General features: G+C 27.5%; 1 protein-coding gene across 7 annotated transcripts in view; it reads left to right on the top strand.

Annotated features, from left to right (window-relative positions):
- LOC148233279 (neuroligin-4, Y-linked-like) overlaps nucleotides 1-13,381 on the top strand; it is a 97,149-nt gene that overhangs the window by 6,964 nt on the left and 76,804 nt on the right. For 4 of the 7 annotated variants that reach the window (XM_088189693.1, XM_088189696.1, XM_088189694.1 and 1 more), the window contains exons 2-3: nucleotides 771-1,171; nucleotides 8,714-8,902. In XM_088189693.1, the coding sequence (XP_088045819.1) occupies nucleotides 895-1,171; nucleotides 8,714-8,902 (466 nt within the window). In that variant the 5' untranslated portion in view covers nucleotides 771-894. Of the gene's footprint in view, nucleotides 1-731; nucleotides 1,172-8,713; nucleotides 8,903-13,381 lie in introns of all 7 variants that reach the window. The other 3 variants (XM_088189697.1, XM_088189695.1, XM_088189698.1) reach the window with 2 other exon arrangements.

Here is a 13,381-nt window from a genome sequence, read left to right as displayed (position 1 = left end):
AATAATGTATTTACAGCACCCAGCTTTAAGCAAAACAAATATTTGGTATGGATAGACATTGTCATAACTTTATTTATATTACACTAAATTAAATGTTAATCTTTTATCAGAACATGACAGGCGTTAACCTAAATAATTACAACGGCGTAAACACAATAAAAAATTATTAAGTGGATCAGTGACATACATATATGTCATTAATTTTAAACTTATAAATAATATATGACAATATGCACGACTTAGTTAGATTTTATTTTAGTTATTTATACGATATTTAAATATGAGATGAGAAAAATCTAGGAAAACCTAATTTGTAATGATTGATCAGTATATGTTTTTATTTTATATTTTTGAAGATTAAATTAAAATTATTTTGGGTATTATATGTACATAAAAACCTAATGTTACTTTTAGTAATTTTTTTGATAGGTACATTTTATATTATTAAATTAATATCTTTGTAGACATATTCGAGGGTTTCAAACATAAATAATAATTAATTAAAATTAGGATCATTAAAATTTTATGCTAAACCACAATTGTACAAATTTAGACTTTAACTCGCCGCTGGAGAACTTTAACGATTACATATTACACACATTTTAACTTTAGGGTTATGTGTGCGCTAATAATAAAATCGCATAAATTTTCCTTCGCTCGTTTTAAACGGACACGTGTGTCTCATACATTATTAACAACAACGCAAAACGATTAAAATGCACATGTTGAAGGCGAAAAATTATTTCATACAAACCTATAAATATTCATAGGATATGAGAAAAAATGATTTACATAAAAAATAAACGAAAAAATCTTACGCCGATTAGTCTAAAAAGTGAAGTGAAAATGTAGTGAAAAAAATCGTAAAGACAGTTTGTGAGTATTTAAATCAAAATGGTTCGCGTCACATTCCAGGCCGTGCAATCGGCTTTGCTGTTCCTGTCTTTACTGGACTTTATAGCAGGACAGCTCCACGACGAGTCCTTTCCTGACCATCCCAGCGATGCCGAACTCGGGAAAAGGCTCACCAAGGATTACAGGCTCAAACAGGGTATAGTCAGAGGCTTGGTCCTTGAACCCAGGGGCGGAAGGGATCTCGGAGAAGTGGAAGTATTTTTGGGACTTCCATATGCCGCAGCTCCTGTCGGCAGCCTGAGATTTATGCCACCAGGTAAGCTTATATATTATTTATTATGTTGTGATGCAATTATCCGGTATGTAAACTGGCTCAGTGTTTGAAAACAAAATTAGGTATTGGACGGCTCAACTCGTTCTAATAATTATAGGTGAGCTATTGTTGTTAGAATCGTTTTACGCTTGCACGACAAGCGTAAACTAGAATTTAATGGGTTCGATTGCGATCACAATAGATTTGTGATTGAATATCAAGATTAGTTAGGAAGTAAACATCCTAATTGAGTGTAAATATATCTAAGCATATAGATATATTTTACATTAGCAAGGTATAACTATTAAATAAAATAATATTTTGTAAATGATAAAATTAAGCTTATTATTTTAATAAAAGTCTAAAGTTATAACTTGGTTGTAAATAGTGAAAAAAAAATGTTGCATATTTTAAAAAACACGTAAGTTTATTCACGTAAAAAAACAATTAGGAAATTGTTACTAAATCTGTAACTGTAAAATGTAACGATCTTCAGTACAGCATATTTTTCTGATCAACTTATATTAGATATTTTTATAAATGTGTGGGTCTTGATGAAGCTCATCGATAGTAATCTATGTCGTTGATCTACCATGTTGTGATAGTTTCGAAGAGGGTCTGAAGTCTTCAATGAAACTCGGCGTCTCTTCTAAACTTCCAGGTTACATGTTTATTGCATAAGGTTTGCAGGAGGGTTTAATATATTTTAATTTAACTTTCGCTAACTTTAAATTTCAGTTTTAATAATAAACTTGACACGCCATTGATATTTTCAGTATTCTGAAAGACTGATTAGCACAAAAAGTTATTGGGTACTGGCCCAAAAAAGTCAAAATTTTCATATTTAATGCTGTGTTGAAATCAAGACTAAAAATAACTATGCAACGTTTGTTGCTCAGCGAGTGTTTTTTTAAATGAGCCTGTATATAAAACAATATACAATATAAAGAAGTAATATTTTTAAAACTAAGGTTTTCTGTTTATGATAATAACAATTAGTTACGCATTATTACAAAACAAATTGGTAGTATAAAGCTACAAATTAAAAATGAAGGAAGTGTAACTTTTCAGCTACAATAGATGTTGGAAAAGCTGGTGATGACTTAACCCTTGAGGAGTATCGCCGTACATGTACGGCGGTCGATTTTTCACTGTTTTGAGGTACTTCAGATAGTTATATATCAACATATATAACTAAAGAAATAATAAATAAGAAACATTAAAATTAAAAAAAAAATTTTATTTGATTAAATGATTTTTATAAAAACAATATCAATAATTAAAAAATACGAAATAAATTACCATAACAAAAAATACTCTTTAATTATTTTATAAAAAATATTGAGAGCCTCTGAATTAATAAAAGAATAATATAAAATAAATAAACAAAAATTATACATATATATAAAAAAATAATGATGGAAAAATACATAAAATCCCAGGTGTATACTGACATATTAACAAATGTTTAAAAAGTATCTCACTACTCAAAGGGTTCATGATAATTTACTTATTTCGTAATGTTGGTTTGAGGTAACTCTAATGAAAAATAAATTTAAAAACAAAAGCAACGCTTTTTGGACACACCCACGATATGTGTTTACGACGGCGATCGTTAACCAAAGGGTAGAAGACAATAGTATTGTGTGCATGGTAGAATGCATTGTCTATCGCTTTTTTTTTCACAAAAAATAGATTGAGGGGTAGGTACTTAATGGGTTATTATTGTCGCAAGACAGATGTGCTTTTGGGGTATCCAGTAAATATTTTTAAATATAATCGCAATTATTATGCCACGAGACCTTTTCATTGTAGTAAAATATATTTTGTGTTGCCTTACTTTTGAAACGATTATGGTTCTTTAGAGATATTTATTAAATTTAGTTCTAAAATAAAATTAGGCAGGTTTTTAAACCTTCACAATACAATATTATATTTTTTTCAATATAATCACTTAATGAGAGTTGACACAACTTTTTTTAATTTAACCGTCATATCTCGCACTTAATCTTAATCGGCACCCAACGCGCGTAGAGATTTTAAAAAATGTATCGTTTATGAAGATTAAAAAAAAATAAAATACACTTTTTATTTTGATCTTAAATAACCTAAAAATAACGTTTAAATAATAACTTTTGTATAACCACACTAACTCATGCATTAAAAACTACACTAGTAATAATCTTAAATCAAAATATAACCATAAACTTTAAAAGCATATTTTGCTATGAAGGCTTAAAACACATTTAGCTAAATATACTTTATTAGTAAATAATCTATTGAATTCTTTTCTTTAACTTTATTTGCATAAAAAAAGTAGTTTTTTTCCCCCAAATTGTAACTACTAACATTTTATATTATATTTTTTATTTTTAATTAATTTTTAAATGTAAAAATAGTTATAACCAGATATTCTGTTTAGTGCTTATTCTTAAGAATTTTTCAATAAAAATGCTAAATAGAGAATTCCTAATCTCATTCTAAAAAATATGTGGATTTTTGAAGAATTTTTTTTTGTTATAAATAAATTTTGTGCTAATGTTACTAAATGTTTTTTATACTGCTGCATAAGCAAGGATGGATCCATGCCAGATGTTTAAAAATACGCATGTTTTATTGAAAGCTAATAAATATCAAAAGTATTTTATTAATAAAAAAATGTTCATGATTTTTTCAACTACTCCAATTGACCTTTACCCAGGTAATTTTAAAAAAACAGTATTATTTAGATGATAGAAAATCACAGAGTTCCGCAAAATAAATTTTGTCTTCTAGCGACTTTTCCGAATCATATTTTTAAATAATTTTAATAAGTTTTTGTATCCTTATCCTATTATTTTTTATGAAAATATAAAATATTTAATGTTTTATATCAAAAAAATTTATTAACAATTATTTCTACGATTTAGGTTTAAATAAAGGAGCTTTAAATTTCTTTGTATCACTCTGTAATTATCATAAAAAGATCCACTTTATTCCCTTGATTAAGTTGAAAATCATCATTTAATTTTTCAACGATTATCCAGTTCCCTGTTTATTCATTTTATTAATATATTTACAATATTTCACTATATTATTAAAATCACATACCATATATTACATATTTTTTTATTTATTAGAAGTTATTGTGAGAATACTCACTTTTCGAGAAATCAAAATAATTGGGAAAATGCCAAATTATGTATAATGCTATATTTGTAAAAAAATATCTTATTAAAATAAACGTTTAAATATAAAAAATAGCTTTTAGTAAACAAATGAACAATTAATCCTTACATTAGTTACGTGTATAAATAATAAAACAATTACGCATCACTCTGCTAAAAGACATTTGGATTAGAGAAAAGCGAAGGCTCTACTGGAAAACACGCAAATACATGTAGGTGTATCATAATATTCTTTTTAGAATTGTATTATATATAAATTAACATATTCTCGATTTTAAAATATAAGCACTTTTTAAATTATTACGTTTTTCTTACATGGAATCCTTAAATGAAAATATATTTATTTAGAAAAAGAGGTATTATAATAACTGTTGCTAAATATATATTTTAAATGTATTCAAAACAATTTATTTATTATTTATCCTACTACAAAAAAATATGCTTTAATAAGTATTTGACAAAAATAGGATAAAACATATGTCTATCTTATGTATGTATCCGGCGCCCACATGCGATGAGACAGGAAGGATGTTTTTTATTGCTCTTAAAAATCACTTCTGCGAATCTCCTAATACACTCATCAGTTTATACAAAAAATCTGTATGACTGTTGTACTATTTATTAGCATTAACTCATATTGTTACATGCAATATATTTATATATAGTATAACACGTATGTATGTATAATACTTGTATGACACATAGAGTCGTTAGTTAAATTGTTGATATTTTATTCTCAAATAAATAGAGTCCATTTTATTTATTTATATTAAAATAAAATATTCATGATATAAGCTTATTTAATGGATCAGTCTTTACGGTTGATTATTTTACAAGGCCTTTTCGAGATGTTTCACGCTCGTCTAAAATTGCGATTTTTTCCAAGAATTTTTCTCGTTACATTTTCTGTTTCCCAAGCTTGATTTACGAGCGACTTTCCCGATGGACCCGGATACAGAGATCTATCTACCCGGATATAGGATGCAGATGGGGCGCGTCAATCAGCCGTGGCGTTTTGACAACTTCGCGGAGCAATCGTTCAACACACGAGCTTTCGAAAAAAAAAAAACACATTGTTCTATCGGCTTTATAGTTTAGATTTTCTATATGACATAGAGAGAAATTCCGGTGGGAAACGCTAGAAAACGGCGCCGGACGTTTGCGATAGTGGGCGCGTTATTGATATGCTGTTAACGAGCGGAACGCTGGGTTGCCAAAATGTATGAATTTTAATTTAATATAAATAGCAATCACAGAAATCTAAGATAAAATAAGAGGAAAAAAACCGTATTGCTTTGAATTTATTTTAATTTTTCCTCTGAACAGTTGCCGAGCAAAGTGACGAGTTAATTTGACGCGTATTTCATAATGAAAGTCTAAACTTATATTTTAATTAACAGTTCATAACAACATAATGTTATGAACACACAATAGTTTGTTAGCGTAATATTGTTATTGTTTAATTAGTTGTTAACCAAAATTAATACTAATTTATTTATTTTAACACCCATCTTACCATAGAAAACATATCACACTTGGAAATATTCTCATCGATATAAGCTTATTTAATTGCGCATTCTGCTATAATTTTTTTGCACAATATATTTTGAGATTATAATTATTAAATTTCTTGCCACTTATTTTTTTACAAACATATATATTTGATATTACTAATCAATTTAATTAAATAAATGAGTATTTAAGTTGTATATTCCAATAAAAAATTATACTTTTTTTATAAAAACCAGAGATCGATATTACGCATTATTAATAATAAAACAGCATATATTATGAATTTTGTTCTCTGTAATACACTTCTTTGAATGTTTCACAACATGTGTTCTGAGAATCTTTTTCTAACGTCTTCTTTAAAATGTGTTTACCATTTTCTAAATCAATTCAATGAAAAATATTTTTGGAACTCGAGGCTTACATGAAAATTTTACGCACATCCAATTAAGGCTATAAAATAAATATACGTAATATTATTTCAAACACATAATAATATACTAATTATTTATGGTAGCTTAAACATTTTGAAATATAGCAAACAGGCAAACATAAAGTAGAAACAATATTTAATTAATAGTAAATTTTACGCATCATATCAACATACATAAAATATAAATGAAAAAGCTCTTTAGCTTTTTGAACAAACATTTACTAAATCTTTTCAGTATAGATTCTAAAAACTTTATTTAATAATAGACATTAAAATAACCTATGAGTAGAAATAAGTAAAAATGCCACTTTGCTCCCACTATTCTAATCTATAAGCTATAAAAACATGACATTTACCATTTGACACGTAAGCATGAATTGTTTTAAGAAATATTAACAAAAAATGTCTTAAAAATATGTATTATTGCTTCATTTTATTAATTTAATAAATTGGAAATAAACACACATTTTTTTATATTTCTTGTATATTATGACAATTATTTTATAAGAAGTCTAAACTCAATAAAAATATACTTTTTTATTATTCATTCTTAGGTAGATTTTTTTTTTTAAATTTTTGTTTATTACATAATTAAATAATACATTTTTATAAACATATATATTTACATTTCATTGGTTGCTGGTTAATTACCATTATCACAATTTACGATTGATTAGCTAAATTAAGAGGAATTACAAAAATAAGAATAATAAAAGAAATAAAATACGTTAAGTTTAGGTCAAAGTACATAAACACCTTTAACAAACAAAAAAAAAAAAAAAAAAATATAAATTATAAATATATATTTTTAATATAAAACTCGTGGACCTGGAGCTGTTAAATTATTAGATAAAATTTATGCGTCAGAGCAAGATGTGCTTTGGCATTTTGTGTTTATATTTAAATTTGAGTTTGTTTTTGTCGTAATCACCGATTCTTGAGATTAACGGGTTAGTATGATTTCGCGGTATTTTTTTATAATAATTATTAGTATGGTGGTGAACATGTTCTTTAATAGTTGGAATTAAATATTTATTATGAAGTTTTTTGAGGTTAGTATAAAAAGGTGTATTATAAATTATTTTTATAGCTTTATTTTGAACAACTCGTAGCTTAGAAAAGTTAGTATTACACGTATTACTCCACACTGGGCAGGCGTATGTCATTGCCGGTCTGATTAATTGCTTATATAATAGAATTTTATTTTTAGTATTTAGCGCACTTTTTCGATTAAAATTTGGTTTTAACGCCGCAATGGCTGCGAGCCCTTTAGATTTAAGTTCGGTTATATGTTTATTAAATTTAAGCTTGGAGTCCAGGTGAATTCCGAGGTACTTAACGCTCGCCTTCCATTCTATACACTTTCCCTGCTCGCTTATAATAGTCGGGGGCAAAGGTTGTCTTCGAGTTGTAAAAATTATAGCCTCCGTTTTGTCCTGATTTATTTTTATTTTCCACTTTTTGAAATAATTACTTAAGAGAGTTAAGGATTTTTGCAATTTTATTGAAATAGGCTTAAGACCGTAAGAGCTACTCATTATCGCCGTATCATCGGCATACATTGAAAGACAAGTATTTTTTAAAATAGGTATATCATTTGTGTACAAAATGAAAAGGAACGGTCCAAGTAAACTCCCCTGAGGAACACCAGCTGGGATATTACGCGGTATCGATTGTTCATTATTTACTGAAACAACATAACTTCGACGATCAAGGTAGGAGCGTAACAAGTGTAGCAGATAGTTAGGGGTTTTATATTTGTGGAGTTTGTAAATCAACCCATCATGCCACACAGTATCAAACGCTTTTTCCACATCTAACAATAAGAGTCCCGTTGATTTTTTCATGTTAAAATTAGCAGAGATGTGCTTTGTTAACCTATTGAGCTGATGAGTCGTAGAGTGGTTTTCGCGGAAGCCAAATTGTTCATTGATAATTTTATTCCCCAAAGATCCCTTTAAACGTGAGTTCTTAGGTAGATAAAAACATATGTAAGTAAGATAACACAACTCAATTTTGTATTGTTTTACTTGTTGCTTTCTATAGTTATTTTATATATAATTATTCTAATGTATATACTACATATTGTATATATAAAAATAAATAATACTTTTTTCCTAACCAAACCAATAAATTTTACCAATCAATCCCCTTCACATACCTAATATTTTATGTGGTTTTGCGTTTGATCGTTATGTATTTACACATAAATGATGACTCTTGCTTGAAAATTCTGGAGAATTGATTTAGAAGATTTATTCATTAGATTTAGGTTTAATTCACTACCATAATAATAATCAATAAAAGTAATGTGTACTGGAAAAATATTATTATTTTTTTAAATAATTGTAAAATTGTCAATTAACATGCGTTACTATTTTAAGATTTATTTTTTTATATGCACTTTATTAATATATTTTTTTATTTTTATTTTAGTTAGTGCAACACACTGGACTGGGCTCAAGCAGGCCACCTCGTTTGCCCCTGTTTGCCCCCAAACCCTGCCAGAGCTGAAGAGGGAAGACATGTCGGCAGGAAGGTTTAATTATATGAAAAGACTACTTCCATTCCTGAGAAATCAATCAGAAGACTGCCTATATCTTAACGTTTACGTTCCATCCACAGGTGAGTCTAACTTAATTATTATGAAAAATAAAGCTATCAATAGATAGCAAATATTTATGATACGTGATAAATCTTTAAATGATTTTGTAACCCTTGATATAGTAATATTTTTCACTAAAACATTAGCTAGCATAAATTAAAATATAAGAATGACTTAAAATATTTAGTAGCAATTAATAATTTTATAATAAGTTTTAAGTCGATTTAAATAATATATTAGGGCTAAATCTTTTCCTGTAAGTGTTTACGTTACAGTGAATTTATATTTTTACTTGCGTTTCAGCAAAATCATATTTTAATATATATTTAAACCAGTAGATTTATACATCAAAAATATAATTGAAGTGATAGTCGTTAGTGAAAATATATGCTGCTCTCAAATGTCTATGAAACCTAATATGACAGCTATGATATGTCCATTTAAGATTATTTATTGTGATATGCAAAACGAATTAAAGTAATAAAAGTTTAAAAACTAAAGTTAGTTTTATATGTTAGGTTTGATTCGGGCTTAAGAGAGCTTAGGTTTGGGTTTGATTTAATTTATTTTTTCAAACGATATGGCGTCACAATTCTGTGAATCTCAATGTGCAAATCTGCTGACTAGATCAATACAATTTTACTGATACTAAGTAGTGAAATTGTAAAGTAATTATTTGATATATTTTAACTGTTTGAGTAAGAAAAATATGTTTATATTAAAGAAAATAAATTTTCACTGTAATAGTAAATATTATGATTCAATAGATAACTATTGTAATCCTTAAAAATAAAATTTATCCATAATCAATATACAAATGCTTCTACTTTGTGTATTGTTTTATTTCATATAGATAGTTAAAATACCAGTGAAAATTATATAAGTGCAAGTTAAACATATCAAATATAATGTAACAGCATTGTTTTACTACGTTATTGAAACAATATATTAAAAAAGTGTTTGAATCGCAGAATTCATCCGTATAGAGAATGTTAACGGGTAACGATTACCGATTCAAAAGCCCCAGAGCCATAAACGAGGCACGTAGTTGTTTACTGAACCTCACTTATAATCACAAAAATCTGTATTGATCCACTGTTTTGCATTGTATGTAAATATTGTATGTAAAATAATAGAGCGTTGTTTACTTTCACTACGCAAACAATAAATGCTATAAAGGCTTCACGGTATAGACAGCGTTTAATATGTGTATTTTACAAAAATATAAGGAACATATATATTCGTATTAAATTGTTTATATTACAAATATCAAATCTTATAATCATGACTACATGCTATCGTATGTGTCAATCTTTATATTATATAAAATATTTCATACACATACTATATGTATTTACTAAAAAAAACTATACGTGAATGCCAAAGTTTTAATACTTTTATTTAAAAAAAATATTATGTTTAATTATCAAGTCGAGCATTTTTTAAATTACGTGTACAACACATATTTTTCATATAAAGGCTCTCTGTAAATTTATTTATTTAAATACTAATATAAAAATATGTTTTATCTTCAATGCTATCATTTCATTGCATTACCAGGAAAAAAATACCATGCCATATGTATCGGATAAGTAGATTTTTTTATCATCTAATATCCTGGTTTATGCTATATCATTTGCGTTTTACACGTCATAGTCGTATATTTAATAACGTCTGCTATCGACAACGATAAAAATCTTTACGTAAACATAACACACATACGTATTTTTGGTTTTTAAAACGCTGGTGCAATAGCGAATGATATATTGGCTTGTTGCCTACGATCGTAGTGCTGACACAGATGAAACTACAGCAAATTTTAACATTGTCTTTATAATCAAGTTTGCATAGAGCTATTCCTTTTATGGTTGTAAAGTAGTATAGGTACACAATGTACAATATGAGTCGTTTAGGTTCAAAACCAGTATTTGCGACATTCTATTCTTGCTCAGTTAAAAATAAAATTTAGACACAGTCAGCTGTTTATTATTTTTGGGACGCGTATCATTTGAGGGTATGAAAAACTGTATCTAATAATATTTATAATTACTAATAATATTTTTTTATATATTATAATATTAATAATAATACTTTTGATTTTGGATATAATTTATATGTTAAATATATTTTTATTTAATTACACGTATTATGCTTAATACAAATTTTATGGTACATATTGAAACTTGACAACCCATAGTATGTCTATACGAAATGTTATCCTTTTGACGTTGTTAAATTGTGTTATGTACGAACAACGTCGGACCAAGATGCATTTTTGCATTCACAATACTTCATGCACTATTCATGCACCACTAGGATGATTCTGAACTCATTTATTATGCATTTGCATATGATGCCGAAGTCTTAAGGAGCCGTTTTCGTGTTGGAGCGGAATTTAAATGAGAGTGTATCTTAAAGCGTAGAACCACCCGTTTGACTCTTCTCAGTGAGCTCTTTACTTTGGCACTCACCTTTAATTAAATACGAAACATATAATATTCTTTGTCTATAAGATATTTATTATACATACGTTACTTTGTCACTTATTTATTAATATGTTGTGATAATGTTAAAGGCTAATTAATTTATAATAAAAGTACAGAGATTAATTTAATACGTAGCGTGTACAAACACTGTTATTCACTTTTGATATATACAGAGTAGAATTTGTTTAGAAATCTGGCTAAAAAAATATGACATCGCAAAGTAATCAATTTTCGAAAGCTAAATTGTCAAAATAAAATAGCTCTTAAAATTTTCTTGCAACTGACTTAATATCCACGTCATCCCTATGGATTAATTATAAATTGTACTTGGATTGCATTTTTTTTAAATCAATAGATATTGTGAAACGTTCTCAATTTCTGACACGGTATTGTACGTTAGCATTTTTTATAAATGAGGTATCGAATCACTGATTGTGTTATTTTTCCTCTGCAGTTCCTGATTTAGCACATTAAGTTTTTATGTGAAATCGGTTAAGGACGCAAAGTCAAACAGCGAATTTTGATATAGCATGCACTGGTAATCTTCTGACGAATCTCGATATTTTTGCAAGAATTTGCTTTGCCTTAAGCACATTTAAGTCCATATGTTTTTAGTCTAGAGATTTTTATCTAGCAATATTATTTACACTTACGGTATTTAATCTCTTGCTTGGTAAAATTAATGATGCATAATCCTTAAAAATATTTTCTGAATAACCTTTTCTTAAATTTTTCGATTAAAAAATATGATATGCCTTTTAGCAGATTCTCAAGTTTAAATCCTAATTCAAGAATGCTGTAAATGTGCAGCGGTCATTGAGCAGCGGTCGCACAACCTTTTAAACCTCATAGATCATTAAACTTAAAATTTTGAGTCCCACGGAAAACTATCATGCCTTTTTCAATAAAGTAACATTTTAAATATGTAATATTACTTGTGTCTCATTTTAAGCTGTAAAAACTATCTACAATCGCTCAAATATCTCTGGAATAACCAAGTATAATCATCTTAGCAATCAAGGTCCGGCAATTTTTTTACTTATAACATGAGACAAACCTTGTCTTGCCTACTCAAAATTATTATATACGACGCACGGTGGGGTATTTGCTCGATCTGGGCGGCCTTTTTTTTCTTATTTTGAGTTCATTTATTATATTTCCCACCACTTTTTAATGTAGATTTTATATACAATATAAAGCTGAGGTCTTTTTCTTTATGATACATGTAAAATTAGCTGCGGATTTTTGCGGTTTTTAACACATTGCATACCATTATTCTTAAAAATGAGACGGGGCGTAGTCGGGAAAGTTAGAACCTATATGGTTTAAACTATTATAACTTTTTAATAAGGTGACGTGTTAACGTCAAATTTAAAATACAGTTTTATAATGATTGGTATTTTTTAATAATCTAATCACCATGGTAAAATCAGTAAACCTCAAATTGTGGATCGCGTACTAATAAAATAAAATAAAAAATTGTTTAGAATCACCAAATATACACATATTTTAAAATGAAAACGATACAGAGTATGATAAAATACTAGTTAAATACTTTTTCTTGTTAAAAAAACAGCAAATATCAAACTTTGTGACATATACAATTTATTTTTTATTTTTAACACTTGACGCGGCGAAATTCGCACGACCGTTCAAAACATAATTCCTCTTCATTTAATTGAAGATATACTTTAAATACTTATCAAAATAAAATTTCATGAAAAATAAAAAAAAACTTTTTTTTTAGTTTTTTTTAAAAATAAAGTTTTTTTTTCTATAATGTATTTTTTAACACTTATAATATTATATATTTGACTAAGAGCACTTATGGAATCAACTAAAGTAGAGAAATAATTTTGGCCGCCCTGATCGGCCAAATACCCCACAGTGCGACGGCTACTTGTGTTTCCGCATCAAGACTTTGTTATAGTGAAACAGGCGGGAATAATTGTGTATCCATCAAATTGATGCTGTGTTTTGTATATATATAAAAAAAACATAAATATTTAAACC

The sequence above is a fragment of the Plectrocnemia conspersa genome, unplaced genomic scaffold (assembly GCF_051122295.1).
Source record: "Plectrocnemia conspersa isolate PC_06_02 unplaced genomic scaffold, ASM5112229v1 ptg000008l, whole genome shotgun sequence".
Classification (NCBI taxonomy): domain Eukaryota; kingdom Metazoa; phylum Arthropoda; class Insecta; order Trichoptera; family Polycentropodidae; genus Plectrocnemia; species Plectrocnemia conspersa.
The sequence above is the reverse complement of the archived record's forward strand: the minus strand, read 5'-3'. Positions and strand labels throughout refer to the sequence as shown.